General features: G+C 41.9%; 1 protein-coding gene and 1 long non-coding RNA gene across 6 annotated transcripts in view; one reads left to right on the plus strand and one right to left on the minus strand.

Moving 5' to 3' along the window:
• CPVL (carboxypeptidase vitellogenic like) overlaps positions 1–23,747 on the plus strand; it is a 144,315-nt gene that overhangs the window by 101,319 nt on the left and 19,249 nt on the right. Inside the window, exon 13 of one of the 4 annotated variants that reach the window (XM_059933708.1) lies at positions 14,623–15,007. The exons of 2 other annotated variants lie outside the window; for them this stretch is intronic. In XM_059933708.1, the coding sequence (XP_059789691.1) occupies positions 14,623–14,727 (105 nt within the window). In that variant the 3' untranslated portion in view covers positions 14,728–15,007. Of the gene's footprint in view, positions 1–9,935; positions 10,189–14,622; positions 15,008–23,747 lie in introns of those variants that run through there. One more of the 4 variants, XM_059933707.1, reaches the window with a different exon arrangement.
• Positions 1–23,747, minus strand: part of LOC132371918 (uncharacterized) — a 33,097-nt gene that overhangs the window by 5,258 nt on the left and 4,092 nt on the right. Inside the window, exons 2-5 of one of the 2 annotated variants that reach the window (XR_009505010.1) lie at positions 21,612–21,830; positions 16,313–16,427; positions 15,513–15,681; positions 8,396–8,499 (exon numbers count right to left, since the gene is read on the minus strand). This is a non-coding gene — a long non-coding RNA (uncharacterized LOC132371918). The remainder of the gene's footprint in view (positions 1–8,395; positions 8,500–15,512; positions 15,682–16,312; positions 16,428–21,611; positions 21,831–23,747) is intronic. The other variant, XR_009505011.1, reaches the window with a different exon arrangement.

Consider the following 23,747-nt stretch of genomic DNA (forward strand, 5'->3'; position numbering starts at 1 on the left):
GCAAGGCCTAGACCACAGGGAGAAGAACCTGAATCTTTTTTCCAACACAGCACAAATCCCCTCACTTCCATCACTTTTCCATTGAAACGACAAGGAAGTGAAGTTTTTTAGCCAGTTGCTTTGCTGTGAGTCTTACCAGAAAATTAAGAAGAATAGTAATTGGCAAATACTACTCACCCAGTTCTTTAGCTAGCCTTTCTCACATCTGCTTTATAGTATCCTTCTCACTGACCTGATTTACTCACTTCCTAGTGCTTGACACAGAAACCACAAAGAACTACTTAAAAAGAAAAACACTGATTTTATACAAACCAATAAAAAACGTACAGCATTTTGGGGGACATAAAAAAACAATGGCTACCCTACATTATAAATTCTAAAATGAAACAGTTTTTGCCTTGTGGTGTTTTAAGAAAAGGCACAAATTTTAAAAGATGCTATTCAAGAACACTCTGAATATGTGTTTTTAAGTTGTTTAAACTTTTTCCCTTTTACAATAGCCTCATTAACTGGTCTTAATTAGTCTCGTTTCTCTCCAACCTACCCTTCTCTCTGTGCTTTTTCCAAAATGCAAGTCCGATCCTGTTTTTCCTTGTTTAAAATCCCTCACTAACTCCCTGATACCTGAAGAATGAAGTCTGAACTCTTTACATAAGAGAGTAAAGATATTTGATCTGGCCTCTGCTTCCTTCCCCAACCTGGACTCTCACTCTCCCTCCTTCTTAACTAGAATCCTGAAAAACGAAACAAAACACCTTATAATTCCCCAAGCACACCTTACTGTTCTGTCAGCCAATAATTCCCATGGATTCCCTCTGCTTTTCTTATAAGGCCCTTCCTACTCCTCTGACTGCCTGGAAAACCCCCATTTGCCTTTCAGAGCTAAGCTCCAGCATCACCTCTAGGAAGCCCTTCTCCCAGAATTCCTCCTTCTCTGCATCTCTTTCTATGTACATCTCCTGTTGCATGTACCACACTGGGTTTTCATTTGCCTCTTCAATTGCCTTCCTCCTCTATTTGACACTGAGCTCCTTGAGGACAGGAATAATGTACGATTTATGATTGTAGCAAACCCCTTAGCACAGTTCCTGGCACTCAGTAAATGTTCAGCGAATTAGAATTAAAATCAAATTGTCCCCTACCTTATGCCCACACCCCTCTCATTTGTGTGTATATTCAAATACTACAATTCTCAAGGAATGCAATAGTTGCTCACCATTTGTACATACCAGAATGTCTTCTAGGAAATAGACTAGACATGCTGAGATGATGAATAGTTCAAAACAATGCCCATCAAACGAAAGGATGCATTGTTTATGTCCACTGAAGACTATTTCCTTTCTGTGTTACATAAGAGAAAAAAGGAGAAATATTCTGGGAAAAAAATTTATGGAAGGGGTTGTAGAAGTTTCATTATCTCAGTGGCTGACTAGTGTATCCTCTCCTTTAAAAAAAATTGAATTCTCGGTATTTGAGGGTTTTTTTTCCCTTTTCTTAAAAAAACATACAGCTCGCTTCTTGAAAACAAAGGCAATAATAAACAATAGCAACTCCCAATTTTACTCTGATTATTTGCCAAGAGTCCTCTTAGTTCATGTGGTTCTATTTCATTAGAGAGGACTGATTAGCTTAAAAAGAAGGCTACTAAATTAAGCTACCCAAATATGCACTTAGTTAATACTCAGGGGGCTAATTTATTGTATTATTTAAAATATAAATTGGATAGCAGATCTAGTTGCTGAGGTATAGCAGCTCAGCAATGATGCATAATTTTCTCTTAGCTATTGAGTGGTTTTCAATTATCTATTGAAATTTAACAGAGAACCATTTCATTATGAGAAGTGAATAAATACTAAGAAGGCTAACATTTAAAGTATTATCTGCACATGCAGAACAGGTTTTAAAAATTAATGTTATTTGAGGAACAAAGAGGAATGGGGGTTTGCCTTTTAAACAATAACTTTTCGTTGTTTCAATTTGAAGCATAACCAGATTTACAAAGTTGCTTGTGGGAATAGTAAATGGAGCCAAAAAACAAACAAGGTAGAGTGTGGAGTTGGGTAGAGAAATGGGCAGCATGAAGGAACAAAATAAAGTTGTGTTGCAGTATTGCTACGTTGTCAGCTGGACTAAGGGCATTATTTTTGCCTTGCGCTCTTTGGTTTAGCAGTAAAGACAGTGTGCCTTGTTCTGTTTCAACAAATGGCATCATTGAAAATGTTGCACCATTCGCCATATTTTGTCTTCTAAATTCCCGGAACCTGGGGGCATTTGCGGGTCTGGGGTCCCCTTAAGCTGTGGGTCAGGAACACAGTTGAATGTAGATACCCTCTGTGGTCAGGAGTGGCCCCCAAAAGACCACGTTTGGAGTGTCTTAGGGGCTCTGATACACAGAATATTCCTGACAACTTGGTGGTGTGGTCTTGAAACTATTACTGCCAGTAATACTAGAACTCAGTGGGGACAGACAGGAATGGAAGCAGGCAACAGGACCTTCTTACCTTCCTGCAAATATTTGAAACCCAGCCCATCTGATATCCTGCACCAAGGTTTCAGAGAAGATAATTTACCCATTTGAATGGATATTTCTTTGATTTATTTTGGGAAAGAGGAAGAATGCCTTAATGTGTCATGTTTCCCCAGGAACATCAAAATGTCAGAGAACCAGTGGTCTGAGAGTAAACCAGCTTGGGAGGGAGGGGAGCCACTGATCTGTAGTGTTTGCCAATCTCCGTGGTGTAAATACTCCCACTATGGCTGATTTCAGGCTACCAACATGATGTCACCAAATGTGGAGTGGGGCAGCCACGTGCGTAATCCAATCTCCTAAACCAGTGGGAAAGAACTCCAGCACACCACTGCTGGAGCTAGCCTACACTACTGTTTGCAGGAAGCAAAATTTTGGCAAGTTGGCTGGCTCTTGTTTCCATGTTACCCAGAAGACAGTGAGTCAGGGTCTAAGTCCTCACAACACTCCTGGCAGAGAGCATTTGCTGCTATAACCTCTGCCCTCTCCTCCCCCATTCTCCTTCGCTCTTCCCAAAGAAAACTACAAATGTGGATCATAAAGCTAGATATTGAGTAAGGGTAATTAATGAACTGGATTGTGCTTTTTATCCTCTTGTGGATATCTAATATAAAAACTGCACATGGAGGGAGTAAAGTTTTGATTACTTTTTAATTGCATGAAGCCCTATGTTGTAAAGTGGGTTCTTAAAAGGGAAAAAAGACCCAACAGCTTTTTGCCATTCTGCTGAGACAAGTAAGGTCTTGCTTGATTGACATTTCTGTGTGGGGAGAAGAGGGTGTTAGGCGTTGCATGAGGTGAAAGGGGGTGGAAAGAATGGGATGGATCCTGGTGTTGGCAGGCTTAAGGGATACAATTCACTCTAGACAGTTAAACCTATTGACAGAGGTTTGATTTCTTATTTAAGTTGCTTTCTTACTTTAACTGGAACATTCTTTCCCATGGGAAGGAAAGATTCATAGCACGGAAATAAAAGAAGCCTGGAAGAGAAATATTTCCCCTCCGAAAGAAAATATTATAATCTATCTTTCCCCTCCTAAAGAAAATATTATAATCTATCTTCTGAAAAAGTATAGTAATGAAGTTTACAGTTCCTAGTAACTTCTAATCTTTCTCTGCTCTTAAAGGGAAAACATATTCCTTTGACCATAAAAATTCAGATAATAATAGTATGATGACCTTTGGTTGAGTGCTTATTATTTGCCTGTATGATACGTGGTGCAAGCTTAATACACATCTGTGGACCAAGTGCCATGTAACATTTTATATGCATTATTTCTATGAATTCTCACAGAAAGTTAAATATTCTTAGCATGACTAACCATTCCAGATCGCCTGGCACTTTTTCAGTGTTAACACTAAAAGTTTTATGTTCGCAGTAACTCCTCAGTCCTGGGCAAACTGGGACAACTGGTCACCCTAATTCTTATCTCCATTTTACAGATGGGAAAATAGAGTTAGTTAAGTCATTGTGCCCAAGTCACGGAGCTGGGTTCCAACCCAGATCTGCTAAATCCTGAGTCCATGCCTTTAAGCTTTTATTGTTGTTCTTAATAGAGTGGGGTTGGTTTGACCCATGCTATTATTGTGTCATAATCAAAAGTGGAAATCCTAAATTATGATATTGTTGCAACTGATTAAGTTAGATGAGAGCCTCTTGGGAACTGTAAGGTAGCATCAAAGCTCTATATTGACTACTCTAGAAACGATGCCACTGTGATGGCTACATTTAGGTCAGCTAAAGCACCCTTTCCCCTCAATAATTATTTGCTACCCTAGGACTTACAGTGGTGAATCTGAAGGCGTTTTCCCTGAGTGTTGTGGGAGCAGCCGTGAGCCTTGACCTTCACTTTGCTTTTTGTTTTTTATTGGAAGTGACTTGCCTCACTCTTTGTTAAGAGGCGGCTGCTAACAAGCTTTGGCTTATTTTTTATTCTCATTACCAAGTACTCTTTCTTTTTAGTATATTTTTTATTTGAGTGCATATTTATTTTATTTCTACTCAGGGTTAGTGTCTGAAAACAAAAAGGTAAGAGTTTGTAAATGTGGAATGGAATAAAAATAATAAAAGAAATTTAGCGTAAATCAGAAACTAACAAACAAGACTCTCTTGAGTGTCTGCATCAACCTGTAGTAGAAAACAAGGACTATAAACTATCCTATATCACCTGCCTCCCAAACCTGCTTCTGCCATGTGCCTCTTTTCTTCTTTCTTGGTTAATAACATCACTTCTTGCAAAGCTGCACATGTCAGAAGCCTGAAATGGGGAGGTTGTTGGTGTGTTGGAGGGGGATGCTTTCACTTAAACTTTGTCTGATTAATCACTAATTTTATTATTTCTACCCCAACATCTCTCTTCCCTTCCCCTTCTCACCATCTGTCTTAGGAGCCTACATCATCTCTCACCTGAAGATGTAGTCTCCTAATTTGCCTCCTTACCCCAGTATCATTTCCTTCCAAATCAGCCCCCTCATTACATATTACGTCATCTTTCTACAATGCAAATCTGAGCGCATCACTACTCTGCTTAAAACCCTCGAGGATATGGGCTTCCCTGGTGGCGCAGTGGTTGAGAGTCTGCCTGCCAATGCAGGGGACACGGGTTCGAGCCCTGGTCTGGGAAGATCCCACATGCCACAGAGCAACTAAGCCCGTGTGCCACAACTACTGAGCCTGCGCGTCTGGAGCCTGTGCTCCGCAACAAGAGAGGCCGCGATAGTGAGAGGCCCGCACACCGCGATGATGAGTGGCCCCCGCTTGCCGCAACTAGAGAAAGCCCTCACACAGAAACGAAGACCCAACACAGCCAAAAATAAATATAAATAAATTTAAAAATTTAACGAAAAAAAAAAAAAAAAACCCTCGAGGATATATCCAGAATAGGCAAACCCATAGAGACAGAAAGTAGATTAGTGATTGCCAGGGACTGGCAGGAAGAGGGGAATGGAAAGTGATTGCTAATGAGTATAGGGTTTCCTTTGGGGTGATGAAAACGTTCTGCAACTAGATAGTGGTGATGGTTGCACAACACTGTGAATATACTAAATGCTACTGAATTGTTCAATGTAAAATGGTTAGAATGATAATTTTATATTATGTGTATTTTAACACACACACACACACACAAATCCTATAGGATAAGGTCCATGCATCCCAGCAGCATGTCATATGGGGTTTACCTGTTCAACTGTCCCTTCTGCTTTCCCACTAACTCTTTACAACTGGGACCTCTTTTGGATTACTGCACGTGCCATGCAGTTTCATGCCCCACTGTTTTTTGTTTTTTTTGTTTTTGTTTTTGTTTTAATTTATTTATTTTTGGCTGCGTTGGGTCCTCGTTGCTGTGCGCGGTCTCCCTCTAGTTGTGGCGAGCAGGGGCCACCCTCCGCTGCTGCGCGCAGGCCTCTCACTGTCGTGGCCTCTCCTACCGTGGAGCACAGGCTCCAGGCGTGCAGGCTTCAGTAGCTGTGGCATGCGGGCTCAGTAGTTGTGGCTCGCGGGCTCCAGAGCCCAGGCTCAGTAGTTGTGGCACATGGGCTTAGTTGCTCCCTGGCATGTGGGATCTTCCTGGCCCAGGGCTCGAACCTGCATCCCCTGCATTGGCAGGCGGATTCTCAACCACGGTGCCACCAGGGAAGCCCGCCCCACTGCTTTTGAACTCACAGTTTCCTTTGTCTTTAGTGCATCACTTCCCCCCTCCCCAACCCACCATTGTCCGGTGATCTGCTCCTCCAGGACTCCCAGGAAGTTTCCCCTGACACAGCTATGTCAACACACCCATTGTGAATTTCCATCTATATTTCATCTCAAAAGGCACAACTGAGAAACCTTTATTGCTAGGTCCATGTTTCTAGTTCCAGGGAGCATTGTACTGTTTTCTAAAACGTAAAGTGTAATGAAGCTTTAAAGTGTTTTGTATAACCCTTTGAAAATTCATGACATCTGGAACACATGAGTTTAGGGGTTTCAGTTCTAGTGTGAAAGCACCCAAAAAATACAGTTTCTGGTGATGAGACCATTTCTATCCAGGGAGCCTTGAGATTAATCTTGTCACATTTAAATATGTAATCATGACCCTGTCACATTTTTTTACACAGCTCTAAAAACTCTGTAGTGATTTGTGTTCTTGATTCGTGAGTGGTGAGTGGCTTGGTTATAAACAGCAGAGTGGGTTTTTTTCAGCACTCATAAATTTATTTTTGAGGTTAACTTCAGTAAAATGCTGTATGGGAATCTGATAGAGAACATCGAGAATTTTGTGGTATGTGAAAAAGACTTTGTTCCTAAATGAGCTTTTCTTTCCAATCTTAATGACACCATTTATGATGTCATTTGGTCATTACATATGGCAGCTCAGAATTGGACCAGGGATTAGGCAACTCACTGTGAATAAGAATTATAACACCTAACCCCTGTCATCTCTTCTTTACCACTTGTTTATCATGGATGTAGAAGGTGGATGTTAGTGTGTGTGTGAGAGTGTGAGAGAGAGAGACTGTGTGTGTGTGTGTGTGTGTGTGTGTGTGTGTGTATAAACACCAGGAGAGCAGATGATCAGGAAAAAATACACTAAGGTCAGGTCATGAGTATATGTTAACCAAATTTCTCTTTGTATTCTCCCTTGATGTAAAAACAGAACTGCCTGATTTCTCACAAAATAGAAAGTTGGTTTAAATAGTGGTTCTCAAAGCGTAGTCTTTGGACCAACAGCAGCAACAACAATACTTTGGAACTGTTTGAAACGCAAATTCTTAGGGGCCTCCCTGGTGGCGCAGTGGTTAAGAATCTGCCTGCCAATGCAGGGGGCACAGCAGTCTGCGTTAACAAGCTCAGGTACTTTTATGCACGCTTGTTTGAGAACTACTGTGTTAACTCGCTTAAACCAAGATTTTTCCTTGCTAATGTAGGAACACAATGTTCTAGGTTGGTTAGGTTGATACAAGCATTTTGATCTTGGATTTTGAACACAGATAATTACTGGAAGAATAATTACAATGGCTGATATTTCTTAAGTACCATCCCAGGCCAGGCACTGTGCCAAGTGTTCCAATGGATATTATTCCATTAATTCCTTATACAACTATCCCAGGACATAATATTTTATTCTCTGTTGTACAGTTAAGGAAACTGAAACTCAGAGACATGAAGTTAATTGCCCAAGGTCACACAGCTTGCTGTGCCTCTGGTCATGCTCCTGCACTTTGACTCCCGAGCCCAGGCCATCAAGCACTATGCTATCCCCCCATTAGTGGCAGCTCTGGTCTGGAAGACAGGATGACCTTTAGCTCCTGAGTATTCAGTTTATTACTGTTCTGGATGGTTGCCACCAAACTCATTTCCAGTTTAAGCAGCTGGGTTTTGTCATAAACATGACTTCGTTAAATGTCCTCAGCTGAGCTGAAGCTGCATAGAAATCACTCATCGGATTCCTGCCAAGGCCGGAGAATTGGATGAGAAGCTACAGGAAGAGAATTCTAGCCTGGGATAGTGGGGGCAGCAGAAGTTTCCCTCCAGAGCCACATGCACGGGCTCTTGTCACAGATGTGTTTACTTTCAGTCTGTGACAAAAAGTGGGACACGGTGGGTTTCCAGATGCAAGCTGGAACACAAATGGTAGATGGACGCCACTGTCATAGCAGCAAGGCACAGATGACGGCTGGTGGAGGGTAGCATAAAGCAGATGTCTCCAATGGTATATGAGGGGTAAGGCCAACCTCAGAGGGCTCTTCAGAGGCGAGTGAAACGTTCTGTGACTACGCCGTAAAGTTCTGTTCAAAGTAAGGAACTATTGTGTAAGTACTGTAATTTGATTAAAAACACTGGCGTTTGCATTAGAAGCCAGGGTTCTAGCCGCTTCCTCTACTTACAGTTGTATGACCTGGACAAGCCCCCTTATAGCTCCAGTCTCCTCGACGCTGCTGTGAAGGGTGCTCTCTGCTGTTGTTCAGGGCACAGCTTCTACAGCTGTAAGCTGCAAAATAAAATTCATCTAATAACGTTGATCCGCTTATCTCACAGCAAGGTTGGAAGATGGTGGGTGTTGGGGGGAGGGGGTAATATAATCAACACACTATGCAAATCTTTTTTTTTTTTTTTTTTCTGCTTCAGTTCTTTTCAGATTGATGCAGGTACAAGGTCGGCCTCTAATAAAGGGACTTTTTAAAAGTAGTCTTTAATTCTTGATTGTGATTCAGCAGCTAGAAGTCACTGAATGTGATTGCTTTATAGCATGTGTTCACTTACATCAGCCACTACTAACTCCTGTCCGTTCTCCACACGTGCAACAGGACCTCTCAGGCCACAGGGATCTCTCCTGCATGCAGCCTCCCAGCACTCAGTGTCGGTTCTTTCCCTTTTTGAATCATGAAGGCCTGCCCTTGTTGTAGAGAGGTCCTTGGGACATTGGCTGAAACCATAGACTTTCCGAGTGCAGAGCCTGGCGTAAGGGTGGCCCCTTGTAGGGTCTTGTGTGAGTCTGAACTCATCTCAACTACAGAAGTTTTAAGGATGCTTTATATATCCTGAGAGGTGACAGAGGGGTCCATTGTTATCCAAACCTCTTGAGTTTACCCCTAAGACTAGTGGATTCCGTTATATGTAAATTTTACACAGAATTTGGGGAGAAGTATACTGATACCCCCATTTTACTTTGAAATGTGTCAAAAAGATAAGGTGGATTAATAGATGGATAGTGAGATCCATCTGTAAGAAGACAAGTGAGTGTTAATGAGAATATCTCAATGGTGCATATATGAAATTCTTTCAAATTTGCTATATGTTTGAAAATGTTTCATAATAAAATGTCAGGAAAAATAGGATGTTCTAACTCTTTACTGCTCAAAAATGGGCTTTTAAAATTTCAGCTATCAAGGATTTCTCTTTCGTTATTGTTTTAATTTTTTGGAGGATCAAAATATCTCCTTTATTAATGGTACAGGCTAAGGTGGAAGGTATAGCTTAGTGTGACAGCCAAGTGGACCAGCTAACTGAAGGGTGGAATTAGGTAGATTCCTCCACCCAATGGCAGGCAGAGCTGGTCTGGGGTAGGTCTCCCCACCTTAGTGCCGTAACCGGGTAGAATTACAGCACAGCACAGCACGGAGGCGCAGACAGCTCCGTCCCAAGAGGAAAAAGACAAGGAGGAATTTTCCAGTTCTATACATGTCAAAGATGAACGCAACTTGGTATAAAATTGAATAACTACACAATTTTAAAACTTTCTTACATTAAGGTACCTATTATTAATGCTATCAAAAGCAGACAATCAGCATATCCAAAGGCATGGATTGATACGTTCTTTATTTCATGTAAGCTTTAAGAATACTTTAATCCAAATTAAAACTTTCCATTTATCTAGAATATCTGATTCTCTAAATTTCAGTTTTTCTTCTGTTTTTCTTCTTTAAGGTAATTGTTCGAGGTGGAGGCCACATTTTGCCCTATGATCAGCCTTTGAGATCTTTTGACATGATTAATCGATTCATTTTTGAAAGAGGATGGGATCCTTATTGATGGATCAGCTACTTTCCTAAAAGAGAATGTCAGGGATTTTAATCTTTGAAAAGAAAAATTTTAAAACAGAAGATGTCACATAAATAAGAAAATTATCTTTTTAAATCTGCAAAATGTTTCTCATCAATAAAAATTATCCTTGAAACAAGTGAGGTTCTGTTTTGGAGGATCACTACAAAATTAACTGTAAGAAGATGCTGTGCATGAGTGAGAATTACATCTTTTAACTTAAAGGATGGAAAGGATGGATTCTGAGACAGCGATTCAGATGGAAATGGATAAATAAATGGGATGTTGGGGCCTTGAATAGGAATTTTAAATTCCTTCTAAAATGATGTGAAAAGTGCAGTAAATGAATAAAGGTGTAACTACATCTTGTTCTATAAATAACAGAAAAGCTTATCATACCATGCATCTGAAGGTGTTTGGTAAATATCAGGTAAGAACATCTGACTTATCATTCCAAAGGAATGGGTGACCTTATAATAGTGGTGAGGAAGAGACTTTGGAATGTAGAAAGTCTTAGCAAGAAAGGTAGCTTGGAATTCTTTGAATTAGAAATCTTATATGTAAAAGAAATGATGTACTGATTGATGATAAGCAGAGGATCTTAATCAGAGAACATACTAAATCCTTGCCTTTTCTTTCTTCTTTTTGTTTGTTTTTTTTTTTTTTGGCTCGTCAGTTCATTTGAAATATATGCATTTATCAAACAGCCTGCAGGCCACATTAGTTATGAGCCATTTTTAATTTGGGTTTTAAATTCTGTACTTCTTTTAGCCAAATAAAGAATAACCTAATTTTGTATAATAATTGTTGGAATATCAAAAAAATTTGAGATCATCTTGCATCAAAATATATACATTTATAAATATACATACATGAGTAATTTTCCAACTAAAATATCACATCTCGGCACATCTTTCCTATTTATGCATCAAACACTCACATCTCTAATTCTACAGCACGTTTGGCTTTTTCCACATCATTTCCCCCTCATATTACCCATCTATGAATTGGCTTACTGGGGAACTAAATTTAAAAAGTCAAAGCCTCTTGCTGCAGATATTTTATTGAGTTCTTTTAATTTCTCATTTTGTGCCTGATTTCATTCAGGGTTGAGATTTTCCTTTTTTTTTTTTATACATGTTGTTCATTGTGCCCATATACTGTCAGACCTCAAATTGAACATTCTGATCAAAAGCAAATTTTAATTATTGCAGAGAATAAACTGGGGGAAGTGTGCACAAAGCTTTGCATATAGCCCCACTTGCAAGTTAAATAGTTGCATTTGGTCCCAATAATGTGTAGTGGAAAGAGCACCAACTGTGGCTGGGAGACCTGGGATTTAGTCCCAGGTGTGTCGCACGTGCACTGGATGTTTTGGATAAGTCATCTCACTGTACTAGCCTCCCAAAGTCTCAAAGAAGATAGCCAGAAGAGATTTCTGAGGTTCCTTCCAGCTCATATATCATTGTCATAGTGACTGTTTCACCAAGGAACCATGAGATGATATAGTCAAGCCTCATTATTAGTGGATTCCATATTTGCATCACCTACTGATTAAAATTTATTTGTAATCCCCAAATCAATACTTGCTCACTTTGTGGTCATTTGTGAGCATGGACAGAGTGATGAGAAATTTGAGTTACCCAATATGCACATTCTCAGCTGAGGTCAAACGAGGCAACACTGCCTTCTTGTTTCAGCTCTCCTAATGTAAACAAGCATCCTTTTGGCAGTCTACTTAGTGCCACATTTTCTGCATCTTTGTGCTTTTATTGGTGATTCTGCTATTTAAAAGGACTCCCAAGCATAGTGCTGAAGTGCCGTCTAGTGTTCTTGAGCACAAGAAGGCTGTGATGTGCCTTATGGGGGAAAGATGTGTGTTAGATAAGGTTCGTTCAGGCGTGAGTTATATGCTGTTGGCTATGAGGTCAATATTATTGAAGCAACGATATATGTTAAATAAGGTTTCTTTAACACACATAGAACAAGGTTATGTTTTGATTGGATGACCAAAATGTTGTGACCAAAGGCTAGTAGGAAACCAAGTCCTGGATTTCCCTGGGAGCAGTGTTTCAGAACTCTAATTCAGTGTTTAGGGAGGTGTTATAGAAAATATCTACAGTGAACAGACAGAATGGACTGTTCTTATGGAACACTTAGAGTAGGGATCAACACAAAATCATAGCTCAGTAAGTGGAAGTGGTAGATGTTGTCATTGTTTTAGATGTTGTCATTTTTATCATCTCCCTGTCCCAGGCACCAGGCCAGTGGGGACTGTTGGGGACACCTTGCCAGGCCTTCCCAGAGCAACCCTAGCCAAGTCCCTTGAGGCTACAGTCCTATGGAGACTGAATCTGGCAGGTATTTTACATTAAAAGAAGGGAGGGTAGGGTAGTTCAGAGACTAAAGAAAAGCAAGTTTTTGAATTTAGTTGGAGAGAGTCCTTTGTGGAGAGACTCTCCCAGTGAGGTAGGCATCGCCCATGAGACACACCAGTCTATTAAGGTGCCCTCCCTTAGTCCAGACAAGAGACAGGCAGAAAGTCTCACATGACTGCCGTTACTGCAAGCAGACAACTTATATAAACAAGGGGAATTACAGTGAGGACAGGTGAGGCATCTTCTCAAGCTTCTGGGTCCAGCATACTGCCAGTGACTGCAATGTACATGCCTGTAGGATGTTATCAATGTGGTTCATTTCATAAAAACAAAGTCTTCAAATAGTAGGACCTTTATAACTCTTTGCCATGCGATGGGAAATGGCCAGGTCAGTCTCTCGTACCACATGGGCTATCTCAGGGCAGTGTATTTAAAGGAGCTGTAGAACCTGAGAATGGGTCCTGCATTCTTTCTTTCTTTGACAAAAAGACAAGGGTTGCAGATGAGCGAGTGGCTATTGTTAGTATGTCATCTAGCAGATATTTTTTTAAAAAGTAAACACATAATCTGCCCTTTCAAGGTAGAAGTGATACTTTAAAAATTAGTGAGAATGTAATTTCTTTTCAAAAGACATTTAATCTATGGCAAGAGCATTTTGAAAACAGATGTTTGGAAATGTTTCCATTTACTGTGTGTGCATTACCAAAAAAAAAAAAAAAATCCTTAACTCAGGAAAAATTTCAACAAACGTCTTTACATAAAAGATGGGATTGAAAAATGCATGTTGGGAGTTAATAAAGCTCATCTAATGAGGTACTGCTTCCATTTGGATCTACATCTCTAGAATGTGTCTTTTTCAGCTCTGACGGACTTGGAAACCAAGTGTCAAAATAAACTGAACATATAACCAGACATTTGAATGTTATCTCACAAAAGGGTAACCCAAGATTTTCAAACATGACAAAGCATATTCAACACATTGATCCTATTAAAAATACTAACAGTAATATTTTAGAAAGTATAAATATTTTGTACTACTAAAAATCAATTTTTAAGAATTAAGTATTTAAAATTTCATCCTTTATCATTTCAAAGTTTCCATTTTAATTATTTCATAGTATATATGTTATTAGTACAGTAGTGGCATGGTTATACTTTATAAATGAGTGAATAATCATACATTTTTTGGTATGCCTTCAGCAATTTTTTAACAATAGGGGTGACATAGCATAAAGGTTTGGAGAACACTGAGAGGACAGAAGAAGTCCAAATTTAACAGTGGCCTTAAACTATGCACTGATTTTGTTAAGTTAAAAAAACAAGGCATCTAAAAATATAGTATGTTTCATTTATAAGAAAGGAAGGGAGAAAGGAAGGAAGGGAAATAAAATCAAACGAATAAATAAATAAGGGAGGGAGAGAGAGACACACACAGAAGTTTTGTAAGGAATAGAGTGCCTCTGGAAAGATAAACAAGGAACCAATAACAGTAGGGGAGGAAGGACAATGTGTTACTGGGCATGGGTGTGAAAGAGACAATTTTTTAAGTATATTTTGATTTTTATACCATTTTGTGCTTATGTATGTAAATATTAAAAATCTGGCCCCAGGATCTCAGAGAAAGAACTGCCTTTTGGGTTATGTTTCTGTGGAAGCAGAGCCCAGAGGATAGGTCCATGGACTAAGTCTGCTCAGCGCAAGGCCAGAGGGAGAGTGTTTGGGTTCCCTGGGCAGCCTGACAGTGGAGAGGAGATGCTGCTAAAAATTCAAGAAAAGGCAGGGTTTGAGGAGGTAAGAGAGGAAGACTCTGGCCACATGTCTGCTGAGATCAGAGAAGTGTAGAGTTCTGCAGGACCTGGAATGAGGAGCAGCGTTAGCCCTGCCCTCCCCACCCCCACCATGCACAAAGTAGGGCAGGGGGAGCTTGCTGAATGCTGTCGTTGCATTGTGCTGGGGGGAGGCCAGTGGGGAGTGACTTGATTTGACCTTTGGGTTGCAATTGTAAAGAGGCAGAAAAGCATTTCTGTTGCAGTGGAAGTCTGTTGGGTGGCCCATGAGTAGGTCTGGAAGGCCCAGCCTCGACCTCTCAGAGGTTGTTACCAAGAGGCGAAATAGGCCTTCCCTGGGGATTCATTTCAGCTGTAGACACCTAATTCTGTGAATCAGAAGTAATAATAACAGCTATTCTTTTTAAGCCCCTAAAATGCGCCAGATGTTCACCAAGATACCACCAGGTAGATGGTTTTCCCATTTCACAGAGGAGGTCATGGAACTTCATTGATACAGAGAGACTTGCCTGAGGTTCCTACAAACAATGGCAGAGCCAGTCCAGATTCAAACTCATGTGTCTCTCCTTAAACTCCATCCTCTTTCCACGGAGAAGGCACCCTGCCTCCTGATCCTGAAGCTCTTTCTCACCTGATGACATCAATGGGTAAGTGTCAGGTGACCCCATTTGGGGTTAGAGTGTATACCAGCATTAAAAATGGGCTTTATTTTTAAATATTACATACACCAGATTATTGGAAACTAGATGTTGTATCTGCTCCACCCAAGAGGAACTAGTTTAAATTGGAATCCTGATTCTCTGGAAAGTACTAAGAGCTTTCATTTAATTACTTATGTATGTGAAGTTCTTTAGCCATCTTTTCTCATACTACCAGAAATGTGGTAGATAAGGCCAGAAAACAAAGACAGATCCTGGGATAAACTGCTTGACTTGAGCCCTGATTCGTCTGGGAAAGTCTGGCATTCCCTTTCTTTCTTCATGTGAATGACAAGACCCCTCCTCTTACTGCTGATGATACGTGGGCATGGCCGTATCGATATTTATGCCATGTAGGCCCCTGGTTCTAAGCTCAGAAACCATTTCATTCTTCATGCTGAGCCCTTTCGGGGTTGCTCTCTGGTCCATGGGACTAACTGCAAAGATGAGTGATGGGGGCCCATTCAACTCCACCATCACAAAGGAAGTTTGTACACTGGGATGAAATACAACTACCTGCTCAGATTACCTTTTCTTGCATACTGTAATGGTTATTGCTATTATAATTTGGAAGATTTAAAAAACATTCAGAAAACAAACCTGAGAGTGATTGATTTTGCTGCCCCTAAGACACCGAGTTAGGAATTGAAAGCAGACCGTTGTGATTTATATCCGCTCGACCCCAAGGAAGGACATCTGTTGGATCATTTTAAAGGGATTTTTGGCAACTTCAGGAGTGTGACGTGGGCTGTCTGCATTCCCCGGGGCTCTGCAATTGAGTAGAAGAGGCCAGGCCTGTGGTTGCTGTTCAAACGGATTTAACAGGAAAATTCGTTGCATCTAGCCAGATCTTTTGGGTCAATATTACTCTTTTTCTTAAATCTTTAATGTGCAAATTGTTCATTGCAAAAGTTAAGTAAAAACATCCCCTCCCCAACCCCACACCATACCAGTGGTGACCACTGATAACTCATCCCAGGCTAAGGGAGGGTGGGCTACCTTGAACTCAGTACCACTAAGACTGCACCCAATGGGGGAAGACAATTACCGCCCCACCGAAAAATAATCAAAACAAGGTGTTGTTACTAGAAGAAAGGAAGCCCGGATGCCAGGCAGCCCAGAGCCAAAAAATGTCCACCATATGCAGGAGTCAAAGCTCAGTAGAAAGAGTAAAGCCAACCTCTACATTTTGACATACAGTGGGACTACACATTGGTAATCTTCCTAATTTCCCAAGGAATATTTATAATCAACACTCACATGTACATCTAGTAATCTTTGATGATACTTAAAATTTTCTTACATGAATCCCAGGGGAGAAAGGAAGTGAGTGCCTGACAGAATTGAGGAGGGGGAAGGGGGAGCATTGTTGGAAGAGAACAGGAAACCCAGACACTCACATCAACATTATGAATAGAAATTCTCCTGGATCCCTGGCCCCATCATGGCTGCCATCATGGTTGCACTAGGATGCGCCATATTAAACCTCATAGGTGACAGGACCTGTTCGGGGTGCTAAAGACACAGAGACAATTTTTGCCAACACTCCCCTGCCTCCGAGGCCCTCTAACTGGGGAGAGGGGAGCATGGGAGAGGGGAGGTGGGTAACCACTGCACAAATAACCATAGTCCCAGACTGCTAAGTGCTTTCGTAGAGGAAGGTACAAAGCGCTCTGAGAGCAGAGAATAAGGAGTGATGAATTATTCCTGGGGAGGAGAAGTTTTCCAAACTGAGGGGTGGAGGAAGGCTGGAGGTCCAGAGGTCAAGAGTGGCACTGACCTTGCCTAAAGCTTGAGCGTAAGTGTGCTGGGGAAATGGTGAGGCTCTGAGCACCCCTGCCTTCTCTCCTCCTGTTTTTATCCTCCCACCCCGATAGTTCAATTATTTTGTTACAAAATCTGAATTCTCAAAGAACTACTCTAAACTTCTGTGATGTAAAAAGTAGGACAGATTCCCATATTCAGCTGATTTGAGTAAACCCCTAACGACCATGCTTTCGTTTTTCCATCTTGTCTCTATAGAGTTGGGGAAAGATTTAGAAGGCTATCTGCCTGTAAGTCCATCCATCAAGTGGCTTTGGTGGCATGCGAAATGGCATTTCTTTATTAAAATCCCCACACACTATACAGTAACATATTGCGACAGGCTGTCTTATACCAATTTCCCATCTCCCCGGGGAAGAGAAACATCCTGTAAGGAGGTCATTTTGAGATGGTCCCAGAGTGTGACTCACTGGAGGGATAATGCCAAAAGCTTTGGGGCAAAAATAAACAAAAGTGAAAAAAATACATCAATTCTATCCAAAAAAAAAAAAAGACTGGGAGTGGTGTTGCACTGGAAAATTGAAGCTGATCTTGAGCAGGACTGAGGGGATAGTGGAGAGGGATTTTGTTTAGTAAATTAGGTAGTTTGTTCAGGGTGAAATTTCACCAGCATATACTTTCCTGGGTAGGGCTGTGAGGGACAGAGGGAAAGGGATCTCTAATAAGACACAGCTCCCTCAAATGAGCACCTTCTACCCCTGAAAAATCTTAACATTTGTTAGCCTAGAACATAAGAGGTTCTAAGAATATTTAAGAGTTCTAGTTTCTTATGCACTGAGAGATGTAATTCTCTTTTGGCCTCTTAAGTAAACCAAACTCCATGTAGCTTTGCTTCTAGATCATATTCTTCCCTTGCTGAGTGGTCAGAGAGTAAAAAAGATGCACCAGCCCAGGGAGCATGTGATTTTGAACCCCAATTCCAAATTTTCTGGGATTTTCAACTCTTTAGTGGAATTTTTTCTCCCTGGGCTTAAGTAGAGTAAAAGGAGTTGTTAGTCACATATTCAATTTGGAAACATTACAAAGACAAGAAAAAGAATTCAATAAATTTGAGTTATTAGAATACACCCAGTTATGAAAACTGGAATTGGGTGGTTTAAAAACACTACTGCCAATCATTAGAGAAATGTAAGTTAAAACCACAATGAGGTACCACCTCACACCAGTCAGAATGGCCATCATCAAAAAATCTAGAAACAATAAATGCTGGAGAGGCTGTGGAGAAAAGGGAACCCTCCTGCACTGTTGGTGGGAATGTAAATTGATACAGCCACTATGGAGAACAGTATGGAGTTTCCTTAAAAAACTAAAAATAGAACTACCATATGACCCAGCAATCCCACTACTGGGCATATACCCTGAGAAAACCATAATTCAAAAAGAGATATGTACCACAGTGTTCATTGCAGCACTACTTACAATAGGCAGGACATGGAAGCAACCTAAATGTCCATCGACAGATGAATGGATAAAGAAGATGTGGCACATACACACAATGGAATATTACTCAGCCATAAAAAGGAATGAAATTTAGTTATTTGTAATGAGGTGGATGGACCTAGAGTCTGTCATACAGAGTGAAGTAAGTCAGAAAGAGAAAAACAAATACCATATGCTAACGCACATATATGGAATCTAAAAAAACGGTACTGATGAACCTAGTGGCAGGGCAGGAATAAAGACGCAGACGTAGAGAATGGACTTGAGGACACAGCGGGGGAAGGGGAAGCTGGGACGAACGAAGTGAGAGAGTAGCATTGACATATATACACTACCAAATGTAAAATGGATGGCTAGTGGGAAGCAGCTGCATAGCACAGGGAGATCAGCTCGATGCTTTGTGAGGACCTAGAGGGTGGGATAGGGAGAGTGGGAGGGAGGCTCAAGAGGGAGGGGATATGGGGATATATGTATACATATAGCTGATTCACTTTGTTGTACAGCAGAAACTAACACAACATTGTAAAGCATTTATACTCCAATAAAGATATTAAAAAAATAAAAACACTAGTGCCAACAATTCCCAGGAATTATCTTTTGGTGAATACTGGTAAGGCTAAGAATGCAGAGAGATTCCTCTTATTATTTCCTGCTTCTCACTCCACACAAATCCCTAAATTCCTAACAGAGTTACCATCAAATAAAGACAAGAGATCAGATCTAGAGAGATAGGGGAGGCATGCTTGGAAAAGACCAAAAGGAGGTAAATAGGGATGGGTCCTGAACCACCAGGGCAGCATGTGGTGCCCTCCCCAGAGAGTGAGATGGATTTTAGGATCCCCCTTTCTCCCCTGCTCCCCTTGTAGATGCAACAGCGGCCTGGAAGGCCCAAGTACCACTGGTCTTCATGATAAGCTCTTTCTCCCCTCTGCCCAAAGCCACCGAGTAAAGAAAACAACTTGGCATTAGGAGTGGAGGGCAGGTGATAATGGGCTTCCCTGGGGACAGATGTTCAACACTGGGAAAGATAGCAGAGGAGTTGGGAATGTTGGCAATGAATAGTTGCTACTTTTCCATGTTTATGATGTTGAAGGATTCTGGCATCTTAATAAATTCCCAAAAAACAAATTCCTAATGAAAGGCGTAACAATATGTAAAGAAGAGAGAACTGTCTAACAGAAAGCAGAGACAGTGATAAAACTAATATATGCCTCAAAATGGATATACAATGTCAAGGCTATTCCTTCTCACATCTTCCTGAATAGTTTTCATAAAACCACTATAAAAGGATTCTATATTTATTGGAGAGAAAACTGCATGGGTCTGCCCTGCTGTTCCTCAGGAGTTGACTGTATGTTCACCAGAGCAGTTGTTTCAAACTGTGCCTGGGCTCAAGTTCCAAATGACACACTGCTCTCCTTACTCTCAGCAAGTGGCCTTGCCTCCTACTCTACTGAGACGATCAAAAGGATCCGACACTGGATCCCTGTTTTCCTCCTTCACCCCAACATGCTGCTGCAACATCACTGCCCATATTCCCTTTCTACCATGGCAAAGTCATGACCTCTCTTCAGAGCCTCTCACCCACAGCTCCAACTTTCCGGATGGAAACTCAGATTTAACATGTCCAGACTGGTCCTCTTTCCCCCCAAACCAGAAGCTCCTCTTAGTTTTTCTTTGTCTGCTGAGAACACGCCCATTCTTGCAATCACCATCTGTCTCTTGCCTTTCTCTCCGATTCAACCAGTGGTCAAATCCTGTTTACTTCAGCAATGTCTTTTGCATCTCTGTTCTCCTTTTCCTTCCTGTTTCTAGACTATTGCACAGCCTACTGAAAGTTCTCTCTGCTTCTAGCCTTACCATCACCAGCCCCAACCATTAATCCATCCTAGACAGTGTTGCTATTTCATTTCCAAAGGTACAACTCTAATCTATCTACTTGCTCTCTGACCCAATGGCTGCCAAGTACTTTCAAGTTAATATCAAAACACCCTGACTTGGGGACTTCCCTGGTGGCACTGTGGTTAAGAATCCGCCTGCCAATGCAGGGGACACGGGTTCGAGCCCTGGTCCGGGGGAAGATCCCACATGCCACGGAGCAATGAAGCCCGTGCGCCACAACTACTGAGCCTGTGCTCTAGAGCCCATGAGCCACAACTACTGAAGCCTGTGTGCCTAGAGCCCGTGCTCCACAACGAGAAGCCACTGCAATAAGAAGCCCGCGCACAGCAACGAAGACCCAACCCAGCCAAAAATAAAATTAAAAAAAATAAAAAAATTAAAAAACCCTGACTTTGAAGGCCTGTCACAAACTGACCCCACCTACTTTGGGAGGGTGGCTCCTTTTCCCACTGCTCAAATACAACCATTCAGATGAGGTTATTTGCCCTCACCTATATGCCTATTTTCTCTTTGCTCATGCCTCTCTTTCTATCCGTCACATTCTCTGAAATGAAATACTCCCATCCCTTCAAGACTCACTCAAAAGTGCAAGATGCCTTAAGCATGCCTCCCGCCTTGGTTTCTCTCTTCCCACCCATCCCCAAAGAATCACTTTCTTCTCTGCATTATCTGTTGCACTCCTGTAACACACATTTCTGTCTTGTGTCAGAGTTGTCTGAAGTTTTTCTTTTTCGTTCCCCATTTGAGCAGGTAGCAGACTCCACGACCCTTGCTTCAGGGAGGTAAGGGGCAGGATGAGAAGCAGACGATTCTGGCTTTTGCTTTCTAAAAGCCAGAGGCCCAAGGGGAGGACAGAGTTTGAGGAAAGGTTAGTGGCTTGGAAAACCGGGAGAAACACCAGACTAAAAGGACCTTCTCCCGACTGGGGGTAGAAGCAAGCGCTGCAGGTTCTGCTTCCTGGCAGGGGCAAGACCCCGAGAGGAAGAGCTTCTGGGTGAAGCATCTGGGGAGTGGGGCCGTGGGCAATGACGTTCTCAGTCTTGCCCAGAAGCAGCAGACTGCCGCCAGGTGTGAAGGGACCATGGGGACAGACACAGTGTGATGGGCTGATTAACAGAGGACCTTTTCCAAAGCCCTTGTCACTGCATAAGACTCTTGACACCTTAACACAACTCCACCCACAAACTCTGGGGATGGGTGGGGGAAGGGAGCAGAGCAATGACTAAGATGAAACTTCCCACCGGCCCAGCAGCGTAGGGGTGCAGAATTTTAAAATTATTGTAAAAAACAGAGATACCATCTTTCTTATCACCTGAATTTGTGGATTGATATTCATTCCTGATATGTTTAAATACACCTATCGCAACTTTTCCCTTGAGGAAGAGAACTTCAATTCAACAATATTTATTGAGTGCCCACTATGTGACAGGCACTGTTCTAGATGGACAGAGATATAGCAATGAACAAGCCTGAAGACCCCTCCTCCAAGGCATTACATTCTGGTGGCAGGTTAGTGTTCAAGTGCACACATACCTACAGAGATACATATTGACAAACGCCATGAAGAAAATCAAAGCACGACGGGGAATCCGGCATGGTGGGAGGTGAAGGCATGATCACATCGGGTGGTCCGGAAAGCCCTCCTGATGTGCTGACATCCGAGCTGGGTCTGAAGGAAGAGCAGGGGGGAGCCTCACCCATACCTGAGAGAGTATACTACCAACACTGCAGGACCAGCCGGGAGTCCTGGGCCTGTGAAGGGAATAAAAGCTCAGGATCTCATCCTGGAGGAGGGGCCGGTGCTGTCAGAGTCACGGAGGCGGTAGTTCAAGGTAAAGCCCTGGAACGTGCTCAGCTTTGCTCCCTGCACCGGGTGCCACGCACAGTGTGTGCTCAGGAAGTATTTAACTGAAGGGGGGGGGGGGGTGGTCCAAGCATCAAGCACCGCTATTTATGCCACGTTGAGAAGTAATAGATAACACATAAAAATACGAATAAATATAGGACCTAAAAACGATCCATAAGCTCGTAGCCCAGATATAACGAACTTTAAACTTTTAATACTAGTCCTTCTGGTCATTTATTATTTGTAGATCCTATTTTTGTTTGCATTTGAGACAACAGTATGTCCTGTTGTCTTCACTTAATCCTACTGTGATTTTTAATATCATCCACTAACTCACTGAAGATACTTAAGTGATACTTAAGTGTATCTCTAACTGGTTTCAGCAGCTTGGACAAAGTGGTCACAAAGCGACTGATTCTTTCTTAAGGGCCACAGGAGGTGCTCAGAAGCCAGTGAATTTTATGAGGAGGGGGATCTACGGGCCACCAAACCTGTAGACTGAGACAGAGTGACAGCATGGATCTCCTGGCTGCAGGATGCCCGCTGCTCTCTAATACAGGGAATGCCCCGCCTTCCCTGTGCACAGGGTGTGGTCATCATTAGCAAGATGGTGCCTGTGAATTCTCCCCCGTCCCTCTGGTCTTGAGGCATTGGAACATTTCCTAGAGAGTCATTTTGTTCTTCCTGGGTCTCTGTTTTACCTCTAGTAACTGCTCCCACCTGTTCCTAATGCTCTCTCTGGATAAATGATTCAGCTCAATTCAGTGTCTACAACTTGTGGCTTCCTAAAAGAGCCAGACCATTTTGTAACACAAGGAAACATAGCTCAAACCAAGTCAAAACATCTAAGAGAAAATGTATTTATCTTCAATGTCCAGGATTATAAACTCTTCAGCTATTTAAATAAACATGTGCATGAGTTTAAAAAAAAAATCAGAAAGGACTTAACAGAAATCAAGCCTAAGCTCTTCTCTGATGCAGCCTCCTATCCTTCCATCTGCTTTTGGGACAGCTCTTTCTGGAAGAACTGTAGGACCTGTGCTGAGGTGTCCTTTTAGCCCCCGGAGAAATATAATGGGTGTGTTCATGGCCCAAAAGGAAGACACCATTAAGTGTGTGTAGAGTAAATGCAGATTTTTACAGGTGAATCAACATTGTTGGTTTTGGGCTGGTTGCTGAAGCCACTTTTTTGCCCATGAGCAACAAATTAATTTATTCAAGACTTGCATTACTAAAAGGAAAACAAAACTAAGGCAGGACAAAATTAACGGGAAATTTAAGAAAAGAAAATCACAACCACCAACAAACAACCCTTAGTTTGGCTGAGATGATTAGAGCCAGATGGAGGGGGGAGCCCAGGTGACCAGATGGTTGGGACGTGTCTAAGGACAGAAGCGGCTGTGCATCAGCCAGCACAGTCCCAAACCTTCAAATCACTTGCAGTAGCAGAGAAGTATTTCCTTCCTTCCTCTTTCTCTTCCTCTTTCCTTTTTCAGCAATGGGGACGTTCAAGGTTGGAGCTCTTTCAAATGAGAAGGCACAGTGGGATGCAGCTGGGTACCAAAACTGAGGAGCGGGGTGGGTGGAATAGAGCAAAGCAGCTAGGACTTTAGTCATGATCACTCTCCCAAAATTCTGGATTTCAAAATAAGACTCCCTTCTCAGAGATAATAAAAGGTACATTTGGCTGCTCTAAGGCTGTCCTACAATCAATTCCTGGTGGGTTGTTAGACATTTTGAGCTTAACCAGACCTGCACAGATCCTCCATCTAATTCTATCATGTGGCTTCTAATGCCTTCGTATGTAGCCTCTGGCAACAAAG

This window comes from Balaenoptera ricei, chromosome 9 (genome assembly GCF_028023285.1).
Source record: "Balaenoptera ricei isolate mBalRic1 chromosome 9, mBalRic1.hap2, whole genome shotgun sequence".
Taxonomy (NCBI): domain Eukaryota; kingdom Metazoa; phylum Chordata; class Mammalia; order Artiodactyla; family Balaenopteridae; genus Balaenoptera; species Balaenoptera ricei.